The sequence below is a fragment of the Anolis sagrei genome, chromosome 1 (genome assembly GCF_037176765.1).
Source record: "Anolis sagrei isolate rAnoSag1 chromosome 1, rAnoSag1.mat, whole genome shotgun sequence".
Taxonomy (NCBI): domain Eukaryota; kingdom Metazoa; phylum Chordata; class Lepidosauria; order Squamata; family Dactyloidae; genus Anolis; species Anolis sagrei.
The window spans coordinates 80,270,389-80,293,812 of NC_090021.1; the positions used below are offsets into that span (position 1 = coordinate 80,270,389).

At 39.6% G+C, this 23,424-nt stretch overlaps 1 protein-coding gene across 3 annotated transcripts in view; it reads right to left on the minus strand.

Annotated features, from left to right (window-relative positions):
• The window catches only part of PDE7B (phosphodiesterase 7B), a 231,040-nt gene that overhangs the window by 163,861 nt on the left and 43,755 nt on the right, over positions 1 to 23,424 (minus strand). The window contains exon 1 of one of the 3 annotated variants that reach the window (XM_067466565.1): positions 12,162 to 12,598. The exons of the other annotated variants lie outside the window; for them this stretch is intronic. Coding sequence (XP_067322666.1) covers positions 12,162 to 12,182 — 21 coding nt within the window. The 5' untranslated portion in view covers positions 12,183 to 12,598. Of the gene's footprint in view, positions 1 to 12,161; positions 12,599 to 23,424 lie in introns of those variants that run through there. 3 annotated transcript variants of the gene reach the window in all.

The window sequence follows — 23,424 nt, forward strand, 5'->3', positions numbered from 1 at the left end:
AGTTCAAATGCACGCTTACACATACATACCATGGGAGTGTTGTTAGCATTATGACTGCCATGCAGCAGCTGTTGGAAAGGCAGATCTACACAGAAGCTGTGAGATCTACTCACAGTTTCCACACTAGTTGCCAGTTACCTCTAGGAATGCATGTTGAGGGCATAGAAACTCTCCTTGTGTCTGAGTTTACACACCTGGAGGGCAATTCTCACATATTTTGACACTGTGGCTGCAAATTATACAATCTTACTGAGCACTGAATCCCACTGGGCACCAGGAGACATGTTGTTGCTTAAATATATGAAGGATTATGCTGGGATGTAGAGTATTTACACCATTAAAGTATTTTTAACATCTTTGTGTGGTGGCTATAGCATAGGATATTGATCCAGAGACCAAAATATAAAAAGAGTTGTTCTTAAGAACAGTAAGAGCCCATCAGGTCCAGGATTATAATCTCACAGTGAACCTCAGAAGCCAAAATGAATACACTTGGACTCAAAATGAATACACTGAGTCCTAATCATGGTCCCCAGCAACCAGTTCAGTACATCTCAGCGATGCAGAATGCCTCTGATATTGGAAGTAATATGCAGTCATAATGATTAGGTTGCTATCAACAGCCTTGACCCTCTGTTGCACAATAGCAGTTTCCATCTGTAAAATGAAAATAATTTTTAATACAAGGTTCTTGGACTCTAAGAGAAAATTATTCCAAATCATTCTCAGCTAACAGCACTAAAAATCATAACACTACTTCAAACAGGTTTAACTTTGCAGAGTTAATGCAGTTTGATGCCACTTTAACTGCCATGGCTCAATGCTGTGGCATCCTGGTATTTGTAATTTAGTGAGGCACCAGCTCTCCTTGACAGAGAAGGCTAAAGGCCTTGTAAGACTACAGCTGCCATGATCTGATACCACTGAGCTATGGCAATTAAAGTAGTGTCACAAAGAAAAAGAAAGGAAAAGTGAATTAGTTATATAGTGCAGATGAACCCATAGTCACATAGAAATAGTTAAGAACAAGATTCCAGAACAAAAGCGGGTGCCTGGTAAGGAAAATATTAAATGCAATATTTTTGAATAGTGAATACAAAACAAATTACTGTGGTATGTTTTAATAAAAACCTTAGATAAAAAATACATTCTCAAAACATGGTGATTAAAAAAATGACCACAGTTTATATGACTTAACAGTGAACATATACAACTAAACCAACAGTTGAACTTCCCAGATTCATCAATGTTTGGCAAATTATACTTTTATTATGTGTTGTTCTGTCTATTTTGTTTTAGGGTTTTTGTGTTTCAATCTCAAACATTTTATTGGCTGATTTCATTTGGAAAGCAATTTTAAAATAAACATTGGACACAAATTCTTTTCTTGGGCTGTGTTTTTCATTAGGTAAAAATTAACATAAATCAAGGATATTTAGAACTGTGAACCATGATGTAAATTAAGGAAGCAGGGTTGAGAGCATCCAGGTAAAAATAAAGAGGAAAAGGATTATCAGGGACATCGCTGTGGAGGTCTGTTACAGACCTCTAAGCCAGACAGAGGATTTGGATGATGCCTTCCTGGAGCAGATGACCACATATTCAGAATGGAGAGCTATAGAAGTAATGGGAAATTTCAAGTATCCTGGTATTTGTTGACAATCAAACCAAGAATATAAGGTCCATCAAATTCCTCACTCATTTTGCAGACTTACTTGAACATATAACTAACTATAAACATTCACACCTAGCTCCAGCAGACAAGATTCCTTTGTCTCACCCTGGTCATTCCACAGATATATAAACCCTTTTTCCTAGTTCCAACAGACCTCACTACCTCTGAGGATGCTTGCCATAGACGCAGGTGAAACGTCAGGAGAGAATGCCTCTAGAACATGGCCATATAGCCCCCCCCCCAAAAAAACGTACAACAACCCAACTATAAGGTAGATGGTAAACTAACTCATATAAGGCAGCTTGTAAACACTTAGAAAGGAATGCTATGATCACTAAGATCATAGCATGCTACGATCACTAAATCAACATGGGTTTGTCAAAAACAAATCATGCCAGACTAACCTTATCTCTCTTTTTTTATAGAGCTATAAACTTGGTAGATGAAGAGAATGCAGTGGATGTAGCATATCTTGATTTCAGTTAGACCTTGAACAAAGTTTTCCCATGATATTCTTGTAAACAAGCTAGTAAAATGTGAATTAGACAATACTATTGTTAAGTGGTTTAGGAATTGGTTAACTGGCCAAACCCAAAGGATGCTTCATCCTGGAGAAAAGCAACCATTGGGTGCCACAGGTTTCTGTCCTGGGCCCAATGCTATTTAACAACTTTATCAATGACTTGGAAAATGGAATAGAAGGCAGGCTTATCAAATTTGCAGAAGACACCAAATTAGGAGGGCTGGCTAGCTATTATCACAGAGGACAGGATAAGAATTCAAAATGACTGTAACAGATTGGAAAGCTGCCCCAAAACTGACATAACTAATTTCAATAGGAGAAATGTAAGATATTAAGTCAGAAAAAATGAATACTGAAATTGTTACATTTCACTCAACACCAGTACAAGTAGAAAGATATCTAGGAGTCTTAGTAGACCACAGGCTGAACATGAATTGACACTGCGATGCAGCAGTCAATAATCTGTTGAAAGAAATTATTTTCTGTGCAGAAAATGCTTTTTAATGGAATGAGTTACAAGCAGAAAATAATTTTTAAAACTTCACAATAGTTTTTAAAAATAACCTTCTTGTAGTGAAGAGGAAAATGGTAAATATTCTTTCTTGCCTGTAAGAACAAAATGTATGACGATTCACTTCCCTGTTTCTCATTCCCTTAGTCATCATTCCCATTAATTTAAAATTTAAATGGTAAGTTCACTGGAGCAAAGACTTCTACATGCTCAGAGGAACTTTCTTTCACTTGCTTGGTCACGTTACTCTAAAAAGTATAATGAACATTGTCTGTTGGGATGGGTGGATCTTTCTCTGATATTTCATTAACAACATCTTCTCAAGTTCTGTCTGTTCCATCTATGAAGACATTTGCACTTATATACAACTTGATTCCTACTGAATAGTTACTTTATCACCTACAGCCTCTACCAACCTACTGCCTTTCAAATGCATCATCTAAAACCGTGGTTTTCAACCTGTGGGTCCCCAGGTGTTTTGGCCAACAACTCCCAGAAATCCCAGTCAGTTTACCAGCTGTTAGGATTTCTGGGATTTGAAGGCCAAAACATCTGGAAACCCACAGGTTGAGAACCATTGATTTAAAACCTTTTACCAGTAATCTCAATGCTGATTTTTATGGGCTCTAGTTCTATTTTGCCACTTTGAAAATGGCAGGTGAAATATTTGTGGAAATATAAACAAATATTTTGCCTGAGGAATGATCTATTTTATAGTCTTATATAGAGACAAAAGCATGTCTTAAATCAATGCAGTCTTTGTTCTGGCAAAACTTGTCTTGGGAATTAAGATGGAAGAAAAATGAAGGATTTGGCCTACAGCAACAACTCCTCTAAGGAATTGATTTTAATCAGTTCAAGATTCTGTATACAATAAAACATGACACGGGTGGAACACGTCTGCCCTTAGATAATTCTTGTTGTAATGAGAAACACTAAAATGCCTACCCTTTAACTAGAATTCTCCACAAGTGAGCATTGCAACATGTGAGACTTCTGCTACTACATTAACAACAAGGAGTCTTGTAACAGCTTAAAGATAATTGTAAGCCTTAAACTTTGTTGGACTGCATCTCACATGATTCTCCGTGCATTGGATGAAGCAGATGAGGTCACTGAATCATAGAATTGTAGAGCCAGAGCCAGAAGATGCCCAAAGAACCATGTAATACATCCACCTGCCATGAAGTGAAACACAACTAAAGCAGTTCAGAAAGATGCCTGTCCAATATCTGTTTAAAGACCTCTCAAGAGGAGCACTCTATGACAGATTATTCCATTGATGAACAGCTTTTATAGAAAGAAGTTATTCCTAATATTTAGGTGTAATTTATGTTCTTGCAAATTGATTCCATTGGTTCATGTTCAAGGCTTTGGATCAGCAGGAAAACAAGCTGGCTTCATTTTCTACATGACACCCTTCAGATATTTAGATACCTTTTATGTTAATTTGGTTGTCCCCAAACAAAATATACACAGCTACATAAGGAATGCCTTAAAAGACTTGGTTTCCAGACCTTTGATAATCTCAGTCACATTTCTTTAAACCTGTACCAGCTTGTCAATAGCCTTCTTCAACTGTAGTGATCAGAACTGGACATAGTATTCCAGGTGATTTTGTGAGCTGGAGTCCAAAAAGGCAACTTTCACAAGCTAATGTTCAACTGAATTTAGTGCCTACTGCACTGGGATTAATATCATTGACCAGAATTTCTGAGACACCGTAGAGGACTAACAAATACATGTTACAGATATGCTTGCACAAGTCAAAAGAATGAATAGATTATAGCTGTCCAAGGAAAAAGTCCATCATCAATAGTCTTTTTACCAAGCAACCGACTCTGCCTATATTAAAGCTATTTAAAAAAAACCTTAAATTCAGTCTGCCAACTTGTAATCTCAGGACATGTTTTGCTTTGCCTACAGTGCTACAAACTTAAATAAGCATGTTATTGGCAATTAAGATGAGCAAGATAAACTTGTAAGAGCTGAGTTGCTTGATCAAACTAACAATAGACATGTTTGCCAAGTTCCTGCCAAAGAATCATGAGCAGGACCAACCGGTATTAGTATCGTCTTTTGCAGCCTGAAAAATCAAGCAGACGTAATGGCCATCCCATCTTTAAACCCTTATAAGTTCAATGGCTTGATAGAAGAGAAGAAAGTCCCCCTTTCAGGTTCTCACTCCTGGAAAGTTTCAAGCTAAACTCCTGTAGATCCATTGCTAGTAAGTGTTTAGAATTCTAGGCAACTCCAATCTAGTTCTAGCTTAGTATTTCACACTTTCACTTACTCAATCTCCCCTTTTCTCCTGTAGAACCTAGGATGAAAAATAACAAGGGGAGAAACATTCTTAAAGTTTCACAACTGTTGATTCCCTTCAGCTCATCATTGCTGCTCTACCCTCCACAGAAACTGACAAAGTTAGAGAAACCCTTGTTAGTTTCAGTAACCCTTGGGAAATCACCCTCAGCCATCTATTTTCCTGGCTGCTAGCTTATGCTTAAGGAGAGGATGGTTAATTCAGACGTACAATATATGAGCACCTACACTTTAATCATAAGGAAAGAAAACAATGCAATTTACAGGCTCTAGTTCTACTTTGCCAGTTTCATATAGAAAGACAGGGGAAATTATTGCAGAGGAAATGGAGGCTTGGACTGACTAGAAAAAAAATTCCAGCAGGATGTCATCTGCATAGGCACTTTGCAACAGGGAGTAGTGCCTTGTGATAGTCAGTAAATATAGTCTCCTCCTCCCAGTAGTTGAATCAGATGTGGTAACATTTAAAATAATCTTAGCTTGTTAGCTGAGGGTGATGAGCACTGAATTCATCAGGGAAAAGATTAAAAATAGATATATTTGAAAGCATTCTATTGTAAAATACACATGTTTTCATACAAATGGATGCATTTGGTAAGCAGGGATTGTCTCAGCTCCGAATGTGTACACAAAACTACACTTCTCTATCTACTTTTACAGGATAGTCCCAATTAATCATCCATTATCTCACTTTTTAGTGGCTTTTTAAATGTTCCGGTTTCTCTCCTCTCCTCTTATTTTCCCACTTTGTCCTCAACTTACTTCAAAACTTACCTCAAAATGCCAAAGTAGCTCACTCTCAGTAAATTCAGAAAGAGTGGGAGAGGAGAAGATGGAAGACTTGATTTTATCCCCCATGCTCCTTAATATCCACATGAAACCACTGGGTGAGGTCATCTGGAGCTTTGGAGTTCGCTGTCATCTTTATGAACCAGTGCCTGGCAGCCATGATGCGCTGGATGAGGGCTAACAAACTGAAACTTAATCCAGACAAGAAAGAAGTCCTCCTGGTCTGTCAGACCAGTCAGGGTATAGCGTGACAACCTGTGCTCAATGGGGTAACACTCTCTCTGAGGATACAGGTCTGCAGTTTGTGGATCCTCCTGGACTCAGCACTGACCCTGGAAGTTCAGGTGTCAGAGGTGGTCAGGAGGGCTTTCGCACAATTAAAACTTGTGCACCAACTGCGCCTGTACCTCCAAAACTCAGATCTGGCCACAGTGGTCCATAATTTGGTTACATCTTGTATGGATTACTGCAATGCACTCTATGTGGGGCTGCCTCTGAAGATGTCTTGGAAGTTTCAATTAGTACAAAGATCTGGAGCCAAGTTGCGGACAGGAGTGATCTATAGGGAGCATACCACTCCCCATTTAAGCAGCTTCACGGGCTGCCTATAGGCTTACAGGACCAATTCAAAGTGGTTATTACCTACAAAGTCCTACATGGTTTGGGTCCAGTCTATTTACACAACCGCATCTTCCCCTATGAACCTGTTTGGGCCTTAAGATCTGCCAGGGAGGCCCTGCTCACAGTCCCACCACCGTCACAAGATCACTTAGTGGGGATGAGGGAGATGGCCTTCTCGGTAGTGCCCCCTCCAGCTTTGGAACACCCTTCCCAGAGAGATTAGGCAAGTATCTACACTCATGTCCTTTAGGAAGAAACTGAAAACTTGGTTTTTTAAACAGGCTTTTGACAATGGCGAAATGTAAGAATTCTTAATAACCACCAAACAGATTGTATGGCTTATCTTTATTAGTGCAATGTTTTGAACCCTAAATGCTGGTCATGGTGTTTTATCTAATAATTGCCTATAGATGCATCTGTTGTATTGTGTTAATTTTGTGATTGTTTTAAATTTGATATGTTACTTATTTTGTTTTATGTTATCTACTGTGTTTTTATGACTGCAAACTGCTCTGAGTCCCTTGTTGGGAGATGAGGCAGAGTATAAATAAAGTTTTATTATTTATTATTATTACTATATCTCAATGGAATCTCTAGCTGTGTCCACAAATTACTGCCCACAAAATATATGCCAGTGAAGTGTTGCATTCATTTTGAAAGTGATAGATGATTATTGTCAAGAAGAAAGAGATGCAAGGTAAATAGAAGAGACACATTTGTACCTTGTAGATACACACCCACTGTATCATTTTTTCTGCCCTAAATATGACTAACATGATGCCCCACCCTATAAAACCAGATAGGGCACTCTGAATATGATGGAGCAGATGAAAGTATATGGGGTGAAGATGCAAGCCATAGATTAAGGTAAAACGTCAGAAGAAAATGCTGCTAGAACACAGCCATTCAACCACACAACACCCCAGTGATTCTGGCAGTGAAAGCTTTTGACAATACTTTGAAAATACATGGCTTGCTCAAATCAATGTAGGGTGGACGATGTTTGGTTTGTACATTACTAAATGCAGCATAGTTTCTCATTTACGTGCTCATCTAAAGGCACTCCAGTCACATCCCAAATGAGGAATAACATGAGAAATTATAGTGTTGCTTCAGTAGGATAAAAATTCGAGGCAAGTCAGTTAAGATCAGAACTGCTCAGAAGAATACACATTTAAAGACTATTTAGTACAGTATCTATCAGTTTCACACATCTTTTGGTTTTTGTACCACTTTCAGACCAAGAGATGACTAGGATTAACTGGTAAGAAATGACAGGAGGATCAATTGATCCTACACATGGACCACTGGAGTTCTAGTCTAGGAATAACATTGAAAGATGCTTGATGGAAATGCTTGCTAAGCAAAATATACCAAGTACGGACACTTTCTCTCTTTTCCTCTTATTCTTCACAATATTTGCTCTAAAGCTTCACATAAACACACCCCCACTGACATACCAGTAGGATTTAGAAGGGTTAGTTCCAAAAGGGAGCTTTCCCAAGCTTTAAAAGAATAGGGCTGACAGGTGTTTTCTAAACAAAAACAGATGTCTGTTGATAGTATCCCATAAGGAGGAATAATAAAAAATCAGAGGAGCTTGTTCACGCAATGCTATTGACAATTATGACAAAGCGATGAAAGCAGAGCAAGTTGAGAGCATTGTTGTTGTAGTAGTAGTACCTTCAAGTCATTTCTGACTTATGCTGACCATTTCACCTTTTGGAGGAGGCAAGGTTTGGTCAGAAGGGGTTTATTTTTGCCTTCCTTTGAAGCTGAGAGAGTGTAGCTTGCTCAAGGTCATCCAGTGGGTGTCCATGGCAGAGCAGAGATTCAGACCGTGGTCTCCAGAGTCTCACCCACAAATCATAACTATATGAAAGTTCTCTTCAATATTTTCCTTGAGTTAAGAATCACAGTAAAGGACACATGAGCGACTGATACATTTTCTACTGTTGCTGACTTATTCATATGTCAGCAACAGTTTTAACATACATTAATTTCAAGGTCTGTGCATTAAGGCCAAAACCAGCCAAGTTTCATTGGTTTTTACTTTGTAAAGGGGCCAGTTGGTAGAACCTGTAAAGCAAGGATCAATGAACACTTGACTGGATAACAAGAGGAGACAAAACTTTTATGTAGTTTTTCATGTATCCAGAAGAGGATTTTAGGAAGTACAGCCTTGACATACATACTAAAGCTTTTGGAATAACAAAAGCACGGCTGCTCATATGTCTATGTGAGCCAAGGTTTGTGCAATATTGGTTAGACCTATGGCTGTGATTGCTTCTAAAGACACGAACGACTACAGCACAAGCGATGGATTCTTAGTCTTTCGTGTGATGTGTTTCAATTTATGATAGTTTCACTAGGTCCAAAATGTAGGCATGTAAGAAAAGAGCTGCTCAGATGATGATATTTAAATGTCAATGCTGAATTCCGATCAATTATAAAACTCAAAAGCAAACCTGCATATCATGCCACAGATTCTAATCACTTCATCTAATACTGGCATTTAAGTGCTCAACTGATCTAATCAAAGTTCTCTTTTCTGAGATCATTTTGAACTTCCCTCCTCTGTAGACTGACCAAATACTTTGTTCCAATGTTTTAAAAATGCAACAGAAGATCTTTATTTGGATTAAGACTCATTGATATAGATTAGCCACTCAAGAGTTGGGTGGTTTACCATGAACATTTGGAATGTAGCAGGTAAAAAATGTAATAAATGAGTAGAACATTGCACTTAGTAGGTCAGTATAGCTGAATATGAGCCAGTGTGGTGTAGTAGTTTGGGCTCAGTATTATGACTCTGGAGACCAGGTTCAAATCCGTACTTGGCTCTGGAAACCCAGAAGGCAACCTTGGGCAAGTCAGCTTCTTCTAGCTTCAAAGGAAGGCAACAGCAATCTTCCTTCCAACAAATCTTGCCAAGAAAACCCTATGAGAGTCATCTTAGGGTTGCTATAGGTCAAAATGACTTGAAGGCACACAACAGCAATAACAAACTGAATATAGGAAGCAGCTTCTAGAATCCCAGTGGAGTTTAACTTTATTTCCTCATTTTGTTCTCATTCCTGTATCTAGAATGTATATTTTAAGAAGTTTGACCACCATTTATAAACATGAAAAACCCTGCTCTCTAGCCTATAGTTTCTTTCCTCAGAAGCATTTAAAAGTCATATATAATAGAGCCAAAAATTGTACATGAGTCCCAAATATACTAAAATCAATAAGAAAAAAGAACAATAGGTTTCCAAATCTACATTCTGAGATAACCATGGAAGCTGATAAATGGAATATCTCCCTATTGCAATCTTCCTGCAGACCCTAGGCTTCACCCAATACATTTTCTTGCCTGAGACCAGAAGTGACACCCTTCCCACATGAATCACTTCCAATTTAAAGTGTGTCCAGCCAAGTTATTTAGGTGCCTGAGATGAAAAATCTCTGGCAGAAAAGATCCCTGAAAAATAACTACATAATGGGATAACGATTTGTGGCTTTTTCATAATGCTAACAATTTGCTGTCTGGGCTGTCATCTCACTTTGTCTAATGGAAGGACCTATGCAAAGTGAAATACAATGATGTGATATTAGCACCTTTTATATTTCCTTGTCTCCACATCAAGTCGTTCATTTCACTAGAAGGGAAAGGGGAAACACCAAAACACTGAAATTGTGTTACAGAGTAAATGTATTACACATTATGAGAGACTGGAGGAAAATTCTGCGGATGATGCTGGCTTTACTAACCCTAACCCTCCCCACCTTCAAAAACATGTGGCTTCTCCCTTGGTTGTAATTAATTTAAGCTTCACTAATTTCACCCAGACTAATTTCACCCAGACTTTGCTTGATCATGCTAATCATGACATTAGGATGGCTAACAGGAGCAGAATTCTCTTTCCACTTACAGTCTTCAACATATAAAATTGTGTTAGTTACACAACTGAACACTTTGGGAGATACATTTGTCCCTGCTTATGAAATTGTGATCAAAGTCAAGGCCTCAGAAACCAGACTCCTTCAGAAAGTTCAGAAAGTTTGAAGACTTCTTCCCTCTCTGCAGAATTCTCTGCTTTCCTCACTCTCTCTCCTCTGCTACAAGATGAACATCTAAACTGAATACGACACAATTTATGCACTATAGTAAAAACAATTCACCCCCAATAAAGCAGTGGCGTTGCCTTCTGGAACTAGCAAACATTTTCTGAGAAAAAGGTCTACTGTGACAGGGAAAAGAAGGAAACAACAATACGAGAAATGGAAAGGGAATATCTTTTTCAAGCTAATAAAAATCGACAGTGGGCTCGTTGTCGGAAAAGAAAGAGGGATGCTTTAACACAACATGTGAGATATGTCATTAAGCAATTTATTAATGACAGGAGTCTCTTTGTTCTTGCAACCATCAGTGAAAATAAAGCAAAGGAAATGGAGAAGCTGCAGATATGCATTTGTAATACATAAAGTCCTTGTTTTTCCCACCAGGCACTGCAGAATAGCAATTGTCCATTCACAGCACATAGCAGATAGTCTGCATTTCGGAGCTAGTATTTTGCCATTCCTAAGCTGGCACTTAGGAACCAAGAGTAGTTAATTGTTTCTCCCCTCTTAAACCTTTCAAGTGCCTTGTCAGGGTGACCCACTGAACGTTTCTCGATTTGTCACCTGTTTAGAAAAAAACAAAACGAGCCTGAAATTACGAACAAGTTCTTAAAAAATGAAACAACTCCAGCCTTTTCCTCACACCCAGCCACTTAGAAGACTGTCCAGTGTGCTTAAATCTTGCAGCCTCTTAATTGGGCAATTTATTCCTCGGCCTTGGCTTAATTAAACTACAGGCCATCCATTACTACTGTGGCAGGATTTCAAGCACACATCTCTCCAAGAGAACACCTTCTCAAATGGATATGTATAGCTACACTCATGAAAACAATGTGAGCTCTGTTTTGAAACATTGCTCCTGCTTCCTGCAGCACATGCAAGCCACTTTAGTGCAGCCACGGCCATCCAAGACTCCAGGCTGCTGTTTGATGACCAGTTGAATGTACATGTCACCAAACAGCCCTGAGACCTGGGTTCAACTTCTTCTGAAGTTCCCAGCAATCTTCTTCATCTAGCTGTTAAAGCCATCAGCAAAGAGATGAAATATTGACACAGGCAATCTCCTCTTCAGTGAAGTTAAAGGAACGCACACACATTTCTAACTCTGTATTTTGAAATGCAAGCCAGCTGAAATAGCCGGACATTAAACAATGGTAACATATATGCCTAAAGAAATATTTGAATATATTGTACCCACTGGCCAGCCCCCATACCTGTTGTTCTTATTTTTTCTTTAGTATTCCATTATAAGGACTACCACTGAAAGACTCAAGACCTGACAACATATTACGCGGTGAAACAACCTCTCATTTTCCTAAAGGCCATTATGTGTTACTGTACTAGAACCTTTCTATTATCTTTTGTATTTATTACAGTTGCAATTCATACAAGTTTCCTGGTTTCCTTGGCTAAGGAAAGTCTCAACAGTGATAAAAAGGGTAAGAACATTTAAATGTTTTTTTCCACAAGCAACTAGATTTTGCGTACAAAGACAACTTTTCCCACTAAGCATGGCAAATGCAAACATCACCCCCTGCTTTTGAACAACATTGATTATAGCAGGAATAACAACATAAATATGCACACATGGTCACCCAATTTTGTATACATACCTCAACCATTAAACAAGACATTTAACCATAGTGGCAGTTCGGTGACCTTTGAATGCCGCGAAATCTGCAAGCGGTTCGGCTTGTTCATGAAGACTTGTACTGCAGGATCCAGAAATGGCATCCAGGATCAGGCAAATAATTGAGTGAGAAGTGCAAGGGGAGAAAGAAAGGTGCACATGGACATGTACACCAGTGGGGTGGTGGGAGTGGAGGGTCCAGTGGGGGTCCTGGGAAGGGGAGGCAATGCCGTAGTGGATAACACAAAGAAGCACAGAGAGAGAGAGAGAGAGAGAGAGAGAGAGAGAGAGAACAAGTCTTGAGAGAAGACTGCACTTTTCTGCCAGGCAAGTGCTGGGATAGAGAGCTGGGCTGTGCTTGCTGCTGCTGCTGCTGCAGTCTCTGCCTGGCTGAGTGTTCAGCTGCAAGTGGAAGGAGGCCAGGCTGGGAGGTGCTGTCAATGCCACAGGCACAGCCAAGTCGGCCAATCAGCTCCGGCCCCCGCCAACTCGCTGGAGTCAAGCCTCCTCTGTTTATGTTTCCTCGTTTCACCAGTGACGTCAAAGGGGTTTAGTTTTTCCCCTGCATGTGCTATTAATTTTAAAGGACTACTAAGGGGAGAATGTGGCAGGGATTTTGACAGCATGCACTCTACGCTAGAAAGGAATCAGGGCTGCCAGGGGGAGATGAGGCAGGGGAAGAGTGCCGGGTAGTATTTGCAATCAAATTTGGCATATCATTTGGATTTTTAAAATGTACATATCCAGGCTCTGAAAGGCTGCCAGCTAGATCATAGAATCATAGAGATGGAAGAGATCACATTTTGCCATGGAGGAAAATACAATCAAAGCACTCCTGACAGATGGCCACCCAGACTCTGCTTTAAGATTGGGCTAAATAAAAATAGGGAAGAGCTTGTGCACATTGGAATGTGTCAAGAGAGATGTATAAAACCCTTTTTTGGCAATATTAGGGTAATTAATTTAAGAGGAGGAGATGGATTCAAATAGCAGAAAAAGAGATTTCATCTAAACATCAGGAAGAACATCCTGCTTGTAAAAGCTGTTAAACACTGGAATATGCTGTTCATGAGTGCGATGGAGTCTCCTATGGAGGTTTTTATCCAGAGGCTGGCCATCTGTTGGGAGTGCTTTGATAGTGTGTGTCTGCATGGCAGAGGGTTGGGCTGGATGGCCCTTGGGGTCTTTTCCAACACCATGAATCTATGGTTCTGTGGAGTTTTACAGGGCAACCTGCCTTAATTGCATTTAAATATTTATACCTTGCCCTATATCTAATGATCTCAGAGATATGCACAATAAAACCAATTTAAATTAAGCAATGAGAAACTAAAATGATTTGTTAAAACTAACCCGACCACCCTTTTTTCTGGGTTTGGTTCCAGGTCTATAATAAGAGCCTGTAACTCTGTAGACCAAGGTTTGAATCCCTGCTCAGTCATGAAACTGTGGATGACCGTGGGCAACTTATACTCTCTGCCTCAGAGGACAACAAGGGCAAACCTCTTCTGAGCAAATTTTGCCAAGACACCCTGTGATAGGATCGCCTTAGGGTCATCATAGGCTGGAAACAGCTTGAAGACACATAACAACCACAGCTCCATATAACCTGGGTTATATTTTGTGCGGGGCTTGATGAATGCAAAGCTGGGGTGAAAATTGCTGGAAGAAACATTAACAACCTCAGATATGCAGATGACACCACTCTGATGGCCGAAAGCGAGGAGGAGCTGAGGAGCCTTCTAATCAAAGTGAAAGAAGAAAGCGCAAAAGCCGGGTTGCAGCTAAACATAAAAAAAACCAAGATTATGGCAACAAGAATGATTGACAACTGGGAAATAGAGGGAGAAAATGTGGAGGCCGTGACAGACTTTGTATTTCTAGGTGCAAAGATTACTGCAGATGCAGACTGTGGCCAGGAAATCAGAAGACGCTTACTTCTTGGGAGGAGAGCAATGTCCAGTCTTGATAAAATAGTAAAGAGTAGAGACATCACACTGGCAACAAAGATCCGCCTAGTCAAAGCCATGGTATTCCCTGTAGTAACCTACGGATGTGAGAGCTGGACCTTAGGGAAGGCTGAGCGAAGGAAGATCGATGCTTTTGAGCTGTGGTGCTGGAGGAAAGTTCTGAGAGTGCCTTGGACTGCGAGAAGATCCAACCAGTCCATCCTCCAGGAAATAAAGCCCGACTGCTCATTGGAGGGAAGGATACTAGAGACAAAGTTGAAGTACTTTGGCCACATCATGAGGAGACAGCAAAGCCTAGAGAAGACAATTATGCTGGGGAAAGTGGAAGGCAAAAGGAAGAGGGGCCGACCAAGGGCAAGATGGATGGATGGCATCCTTGAAGTGACTGGACTGACCTTGAAGGAGCTGGGGGTGGTGATGGCCGACAGGGAGCTCTGGCGTGGACTGGTCCATGAGGTCACGAAGAGTCGGAGACGACTGAACAAATGAACAACAAATATTTTGTTCCCTTTCCCAAATGCATGTCTTCACTGACTGCTTAATCTGCAGTGAAACTGCATAGATGGAAGCAGTTTCATTGTATGGGTTATTACCTTGTAAGTCCTGGAACTGGTTCATGGGGCAAACAGAGCTTCAATGAACAGCAGTGGCTGGCTTTCAACCAAGTTCAGGATCTGCAGAGAATGCATTTTTTTTCATGTGTGGATTAGTGGAACAATTCAATTGTCGACACAGCAGTTTGCATTCTGCAGAATCGCTTTCACAGTGTGATGTGGTTTACATTAATGTGAGTATGGTGCGCGTTAAAGCCTCTATTTTGGACTATCATCCAACTTTGCTTATCTTGTTTTAAAGCCCTTAAAGCAGTGGTTCTCAACCTGTGGGTCCCAGATGTTTTGGCCTTCAACTCCCAGAAATTTTAACAGCTGGTAAACTGGCTGGGATTTCTGGGAATGTAGGCCAAAACACTTGGGGACACACAGGTTGAGTACCACTACCTTAAAGCATGCTGCAGCATGCATTCATGTCATGTGCTGTGTAACCACCATACTTTCTAGCTGTCTTCAAATGGCATTAAAGTATCAATGCTAATGTGCCCCATGTTTTGTTACAAGTGGCAAAGGGAAGATATATCTTTGTGTCCTTTTTTCTGAATTACCCCCCCCCCCCAAAAACCCACAACAAACATTTGTTTTTACAACATTTTCATGTGCAAAAATATTGTGTTCTATGCAAATCAAAAAATAAGAAGTACTAGGCAAAATACTGCCTAGGTGGCAGCCATCTATGAGCTAGGTCTGCTGCTCTTGCATGGCCTAGGTGTTGATCAGGGCTGAATTAATCATTTCTCAAAATAAGCACATGCTATGGCATTAAGGGAACAGCAGAACCACAGAAAATTTCCATTGCTGGATTTACCATGGAGCAAATGGTGCAAAGGTAGGTTCCGTAAAAGACGGTTTCTACAGTAAATGACTTTGTCATTAGAAAAAGTAAGCAAAAACTTTCCAAATATAAAGAAAGTGGAAGTATACAAAAATAAGCATAGTTTTCCAACTTGCTATACATTTTTGTTTCACTTTGAAAGATAACATTTTATTTTACTGTTTATTATGGTTAATATTTTGAATTAGATATGTATGGAGGCACCAAAATCTCTTAAGTGCTTAGGGTCTCTAAACATCATAATCCAGCCCTGGTATTGATGGGCAACTTTAAGGCTCATTGCCCTCTTTATATATTTATTTATCCTTAAACAAGTGACTGGGCAGCCTTTTCAAATGTGAGATGCCTCCAGATACAGAACTGCTCTCTGACAGCACTCCATGCTGGAAAATTGTTATGTGGAAAGTAAGACACAATGGAGCCCAACCTCACAAAAGTAACCTGGTCTTGACAGTAAAGCCCAGGATAAGTTTACTCAACTTGGTTAGATCTCCATGGCCTCAAAATATAGAGGTTAAATGTTCTTTTAACAGTAGTGACAATAGACAGAACTATGTAATTTTGTAGAATGAACTTTACAGACAACCTATATAGGCAAATTCCCTGTTGGCTTTAATGGCCTCAGATGGACTTCCCTTTGGACGTCTTCTGTAAGGTCTCAGCTTGAATTCTGTCTTTCCTTTTTCTGTCTTTCTATTTTAATCTCAACTTCTATGATAAACTAAGTTGTTTGACTGAGATTCTAGGGATGTAATTCTTAGCTAATTTTGTGAAGGAATCAAGCAAAAAATAATCTCTAAGCAATTTCCTTCTAGCTGAATGTTTGGAAAGTGCATGTTTCTCCCCCCCAAGACTATTTAGAGTTTTAGACTTTGTTGTTGTTGTTCATTCGTTCAGTCATTTCCGACTCTTTGTGATCCAGCCCAAGCCCGAGCTCCCTGTCAGCTGTCACCACCGCCAGCTCCTTCAAGGTCAATCCAGTCACTTCAAGGATGCCATCCATCCATCTTGCCCTTGGTCGGCCCCTCTTCCTTTTTCCTTCCATTTTCCCCAGCATCACTGCCTTCTCCAAGCTTTCCTGTCTTCTCATTATGTGGCCAAAGAATTTCATCTTTGCCTCTACTATCCTTCCCTCCAATGAGCAGTCAGGCTTTATTTCCTGGTTGGATCTTCTGGTTGGCACTCTCGGAACTTTCCTCCAGCACCACAGTTCAAAAACTATCTTCCTTCACTCAGCCTTCCCTATGGTCCAGCTCTCACATCCATAGGTGGCTATGGGGAATATCATGGCTTTAACTATGCAGATCTCTGTTGCCAGTATGATGTCTCTCCTCTTCACTATTTTATCAAGATTGGACATTACTCTCCTCCCAAGAAGTAAGCGTCTCCTGATTTCCTGGCTGCAGTCTGCATCTGCAGTCAGCTTTGCACCTAGAAATACAAAGTCTGTCACTGCCTCCACATTTTCTCCCTCTATTTCCCAGTTGTCAATCAATCTTGTTGCCATAATCTTGGTTTTTTTGATGTTTAGCTGCAACCCAGCTTTTGCGCTTTCTTCTTTCACCCTGATTAGAAGGCTCCTCAGCTCCTCCTCCCTTTCGGCCATCAAAGTGGTATCATCTGCATATCTAAGGTTGTTAATGTTTCTTCCAGCAATTTTTACCCCAGCCTTGCATTCCTCAAGCCCCGCACATCGCATGATGTGTTCTGCATACAAGTTGAATAGGATGGGTGAGAGTATACAACCCTGCCATACGCCTTTCCCAATCTTGAACCAGTCTGTTATTCCATGGCCAGTTCTTACTGTTGCTACTTACTGTTGCTCTCTTATACAGATTCCTCAGGAGAGAGATAAGATGATTTGGTATCCCCATACCACCAAGAACTTGCCACAATTTATTATGATTCAAACAGTCAAAGGCTTTAGAATAGTCAATAAAACAGAAATAGATGTTTTTCTGAAACTCTCTGCCTTTCTCCATTATCCAGCGGATATTGGCAATTTGGTCTCTCATTCCTCTGCCTTTTCTAAACCCAGCTTGTACATCTGGCAACTCTCACTCCATGTATTGCTGGAGTCTTCCTTGCCGGATCTTGAGCATTACCTTACTGGCATGAGAAATAAGGGCCACTGTACGAAAGTTTGAGCAGTCCTTAGCATTTCCCTTTTTTGGTATGAGGATATAAGTTGATTTTTTCCAATCTGATGGTCATTCTTGTGTTTTCCATATTTGCTGGCATATGGCATGCATCACCTTGAAAGCATCATCTTAGACTTATCCTTCACAAAATTGTCATATAATTGTTTTATGGTAAAAAATACTGTTTTCTCCAAAGCAATATAATATTGTGCAGAAAATGGTTGTTTCCTGTTCAGAAAATGCAGTTATCACCACAGAGAATGATATAATTAGGAATGTATATATTAAATTCATGTGGCATTTCTACACAGAAAATACCATCTCCTGTGCAGTAAACAGTATTGCATGTGCATGAAATAATAGTGTTTTTCTATTATAACACAAAAATTGATGATTCCTGTGCAGAAAGTACTATTTCCTATATGAAATGCCACACATTAATTTGGCACACAGTAAATCTCCAGATGCAAAGATTATAGTCCTGGATTTTCTGGATTGGTAACTTAATGGAAATTGCAAAACTTGGTGATCATCTATTACAGATATACCTCAGTTAACAAAGTAGATGTGTTCCTCAGCATTACTTCTTTCACAGAAAATTTGGTACCAGACGCAGGAATAAAATGAAAAACATACCTTCTCATAAAAAGAACAGCAGTTCAACACATTTCAGAAAATGTTTTATCCAAAACTAACAATATGTTCACGAGAAATGAAACTAACAGGTGGGGTAAGCCTTGCATAACTAAATAAAAACATTGTGAACCTTCTAGAGACTATTCAAAAGCTTCTTCCAAAATGCATCCAGGGATGTTTTTTCTTTCTTTAACCAGCCTCCACCTTTATTATGATTTCCATTTGGTGGCCAAACTTATAGGTCTCTCTTGAGTAGTTGGTGAAGGAAGCTATCTGCCTCCCCCTTTCTCTCTGTTTTGCTCTTCATGCCTTCTTACTAAGGGATTCTTAGGGTAGTTTATATTTACTTTGCCTGTGGCAGGCAGGCAGGCACAAATCTCTACAGGAGAACTGCTAGATCTCTATACCATACCTCATCTCATCTCATCATAGTGGATATGCCAGACCCCACTATGAATATTGTACTGATACTATATGACTGCTTTGTTTCACATCTAAAAATGTTCTGTGGATACCATAAATACTACTTAAAAGAGAACAACACAGATTATACAAGTAGTGTAAGGTCAAATATCATAAATTTGAATACAATACAATATTGTATCATAGAAATTGCTCTTTCAGAGCTTTGGGAAGAATTTTGAAAGGTTAGATGTTACCATTCATGAACATGAATGGCCATCTGTCCAGGAAGTTTTGATTGTGCTTTTGGCAGAGGGTTGGACTAGGTGGCTCATATACTCTCTTTCCAACTCTATGATTCTATGATGTTCAATTTTTTCCCCATGTCAGGAGTGACTTGAAAAACTGCAAGTCACTTCTGGTGTGAGAGAATTGGCTGTCTGCAAGGACTTTGCCTAGGACATGCCAGGGTGCATGATGTTTTTATCATCTTTGTGGCTTCTCTCATGTCCCGCCTGGGGAGCTGGAGCTGACAGATGGGAGCTCAACCTGCTCTCCCTGGATTTGAAACACTGACCTGTTGGTCAGCTTTCCTACCGGCACAAGTATTTAACCCATTGCACCACCAGGACCTATGATGTTCAGATGATACAGGGTTTTTCCCCCAGATGTGTTCTTCTATGGGTATAGGTAGCAAGGATGCAGCCAAATGCTTTCTGGACTATTAGTTAGATTACAGATAGAGTGATTAAAAGAGGAAACAGCAAAGTACAAAATCAATATTATTTTCAGCTAAAACAAATGATATTTCAAGTAGATTTCTTGGACTCTGCAGCTGCTTCCAAATGATATTCTCCAAGCACTACCGTTCAAAAGATACTATATAGCTTTTACATGTTTCCCTCCTTAATGGATTTCTAGTGGTATGAAAAACTAATGGATTTCTAGTGGCATCAAAAATACAGAAATGGTTGGAAAACACAGAAGAGAGTCAAATGCATTATCCAAAGCCCTGTAAAATTCTGTGAATAGGATAAAAAGGACTTTATGTTGAAAGACTTACCTTGGGCACATCTGCACTGTCCCAAGAAAGCATATTTAGTGATGATACACGAAGAGAAAAACGAGAATGGGAAAAGTAGATTGCTTGCCTCACAAGCTACCCAAACATTATAGAGCTCTATAAGTTTGGCAGCCAAAGTGAAAATCTTTAGTGGAGCCTAGTGAAAAAGAAAAAAATGAACCCTAGATGCATTTTGCTGTGATAGTGGCTCATCCCTACAGTGGCCAAATGCTGCACAGGGTGATCTAGCTTAATCCAGAGGGAAGGCCACCTTAATGCAGGCTAAATATGCTGGGTTAAGATAACTCAGGGAAAACCCTCAATCCTGCACCAGAATTTGGAAGAAGTCAAGACTGCTGGGCTGGTTCCAGTGGCAGTTGTCTTTATTGCCATTCTGATTTTGTGGTCAGTATAGAAGAGCCCCTCGAGGTACCCTGTTGTTTTTAAAATGCATATTTATAATACACTTTATTTATAGTCTGCTTTGTCACCCCAGAGGGACTCAGAGCAGATTACAATACACATATAAGGCAAACATTCAATGCCTTTTTACACATACAGTGAACAATGACATATTGTTCCTTTTACCTTCCCACCAAGGCAGTATCTATTGATCTACTTGCATTCAGGCTTTCAAATTGCTAGGTTGGCAGGAGCTAGGGCTGACAGTCGAGATCTCAAGCCGACTTGCGGCTTCGAACTCCTGACCTTCTGGTTAGCAGCTTTCCTGCAGCTAGCAGTATAACCCACTGTGCTATATGTTTCTTGATTATTCTATATGTTTATATATGTGTTTTAATTGTTGTTGGTTTGTACTGTATTTGATATGTTGGAAGCTGATTGGGTCCCTTCATGGGAGAAAAGCGAGATATAAATAAAGGTTTATTACTATTATTATTACTATTATTATTATTTTACTGACACAAAAGCACAGTATGTCACAGCAAATGAAATCTATATGCTGGATTTTGTATCAAAAAATCACAAGTCGAACACTTCCCAAGCGTCTAGGACTATGTGATGTATTATTATTATTATTATTATTATTATTATTATTATTATTATTATTACTTCTCTGTATATAGAGGCAAGGTAATAAACCAATCATATTCAATGTAGCTTCTTCTGGGTTCATATGCATCTGTGCATACACACACACACACGCACACACATACACACAAGATCTAGTCAGGCGGTGCATTTGGAGATCATAACTTTTTAAGAAAAACATGACCTTACAGAGAAGAGCCAAAAAACCCTTTAGAGTAGAATCTTCTCTTGTGGTATACAACCAGATATAATTATGCAAGGCAATGGTTTCAGTTGTTAGACTGAACAATCTGTTCTCTGATCTGTTAGGAGAACAGATTTGTCATTGCATAAAACAGCAGGGCTTTAGAAGTGTTTTTCAGTGATATATATATATATATATCACTGAAAAACACTTCTAAAGCCCTGCTGTTTTATGCAATGACAAATCTGTTCTCCTAACAGATATATATATATATATATTTCTCCCACAAAACAACTTGTTTTATGTCATGCACTCAGAAGACAAAACTGAAATAGATTTTGATAAAAATAACATATTTGGTTTACTCACAACCTTCATGTGTTCAGCATACACAGGTACAAAACTTATCAGTCCAGTTTCAGATATGTTTGAGATAATTCTCTGTGCCATCCGGCCAGGACATCTCTTACAGCAAAACAGCAAGCGTGTGATCTGAGATCTGAAGTAGTCTGCAATCTGTAGCTTGCAATTTGCTATCTGCAGTCTGTCTGTAGTGAACATGTTATCTGCAGCTCCTTTTATAACTTCTCAGGCACCATAGAGTAAAGGAAGCTGCATACCGGAACATACATACAAACAGTAAGCAACCTGATCATAGAGAAACATTACTGGAGAAGGTTAGGGTTAGGGTTGTAATTTTTAAGGATGTTTAATATTGTTTTAATATTTATATATTTTAAGTTGTACTGTAATGCTTTTAATTCTGAGCTGCTTTGAGTCTCCACATTGAGGGAAGAAGTAGGATATAAATAAACAACAACAATAAACACATATACATACATTGAGTTGAGTTGTTCTGTCTTATCCCTCTTTTTCCGATTACAATTCAATACTTTTCTCCAGTTGAGGGGTGAGTCCAACACATCTGGAGGCCACCTAGTTGGAGAATGCAGTACTGGAACAATATTTTCCTTCCCTGTGCTGTATATTTGCTTTTTGTTTGTAATAAGATATTATGCATGGAGCCAAAATGAATATCCTAAAGGAGCTAGACCTGTCTGATATCGGAACTGAAGCAAGGTCAGCCCCTTCAAATTGGAATTGCCAACAAATACCAGGTACTATATTTCAGAGGAAGGAACTGGCAAAACCACCTCTGAGTCTTTCTTGCCTCTTTGTCTAAGAAAGCCCTATGAAATTCAGAGAGATGCTGTAAGTTGACAGGCGACTTGAAAACATGTACAGACATTGTACACAGACAAGTTCTTATTTGTAATCTGAGACTTGATTTATCTTTCAAAAGAAAAGGTGAATTTTAAATGAGACCTCCTGCAATGGGTCGTGATTCTGCTGGAGAGGTGAAAGAGATGGGCCCATAGGGAAAACTTCATGAAGAAGGTTGGAAGGAACCCCTGAGCTGTTCAAATGAAGCAGTACAAGAATTCCCTGGTTTTCAAAATCTTTCTCTTGACTATTTAATCATACAAACTTTTATAGACAAGCAACCAGACACAGATAAAGCAACTCTTTAAAAAAATCTTAGAGGCAAATATAATTGTAAAATAATATTTAGAAAATACCCCATAACTTTAGTAAATATTTATTTTCATGGTCTCCTTAAGGCAAAGTACAAGCTCTTTGTTATTAAATTCTGTTGTTTTCTGTAACAACAATAACTGGATACATATGATAGAAGCCCAATATATCTTGTTAACGGAATAATTTTTAAAATTCGAATATGACAGAAATTACTAGTATTAAAAATTAAGAGAGGTACTGGTGTGCTGCAATGAGCCATTATGGCCTAGTGGTTTCAGCTTTGGACTATGACACTGGAGAACAGGGGTCAATTCCCTGCTCTGCCATGAAACCTCACTGGGTGACCTTGAGTACGTAACAAAAGTCTTAGCCTAAGAAAACCCTGTGATATGTTTGCCTTAGGGTCACCATAACTCAGAAATGGCTTGAAGGCACACAACAATAACAACAACAACAACAACAACAACAACAAGAGGTTGCTCACTGGAGTGATTTAAAGGGAGCATACAATGCCCCTGTTGTGTCAGCTCCACTGGCTGCTAGTCTGCTACCAAGCAGAATTCAAAGTGCTGGCTTTAGCCTATAAATCCCTAAAGAGTTCTGGTCCAGCTTACCTGTCTGAATGCATCTCCCCCTATGAGCCAGCTAGAACACTAAGATCTACTGGGGAGGCTTTGTTCTTGCACCCACCGACTTTGCAGATGCGATTGGCGGGGACGAGGGACAGGGCCTTCTTGGTGGTGGTTCCTCAGCTAGGGAGCTCCCACCCCAGGGAAATCCCACCCCAGGGAAATCATATTGGCTCCCTCCCTAGC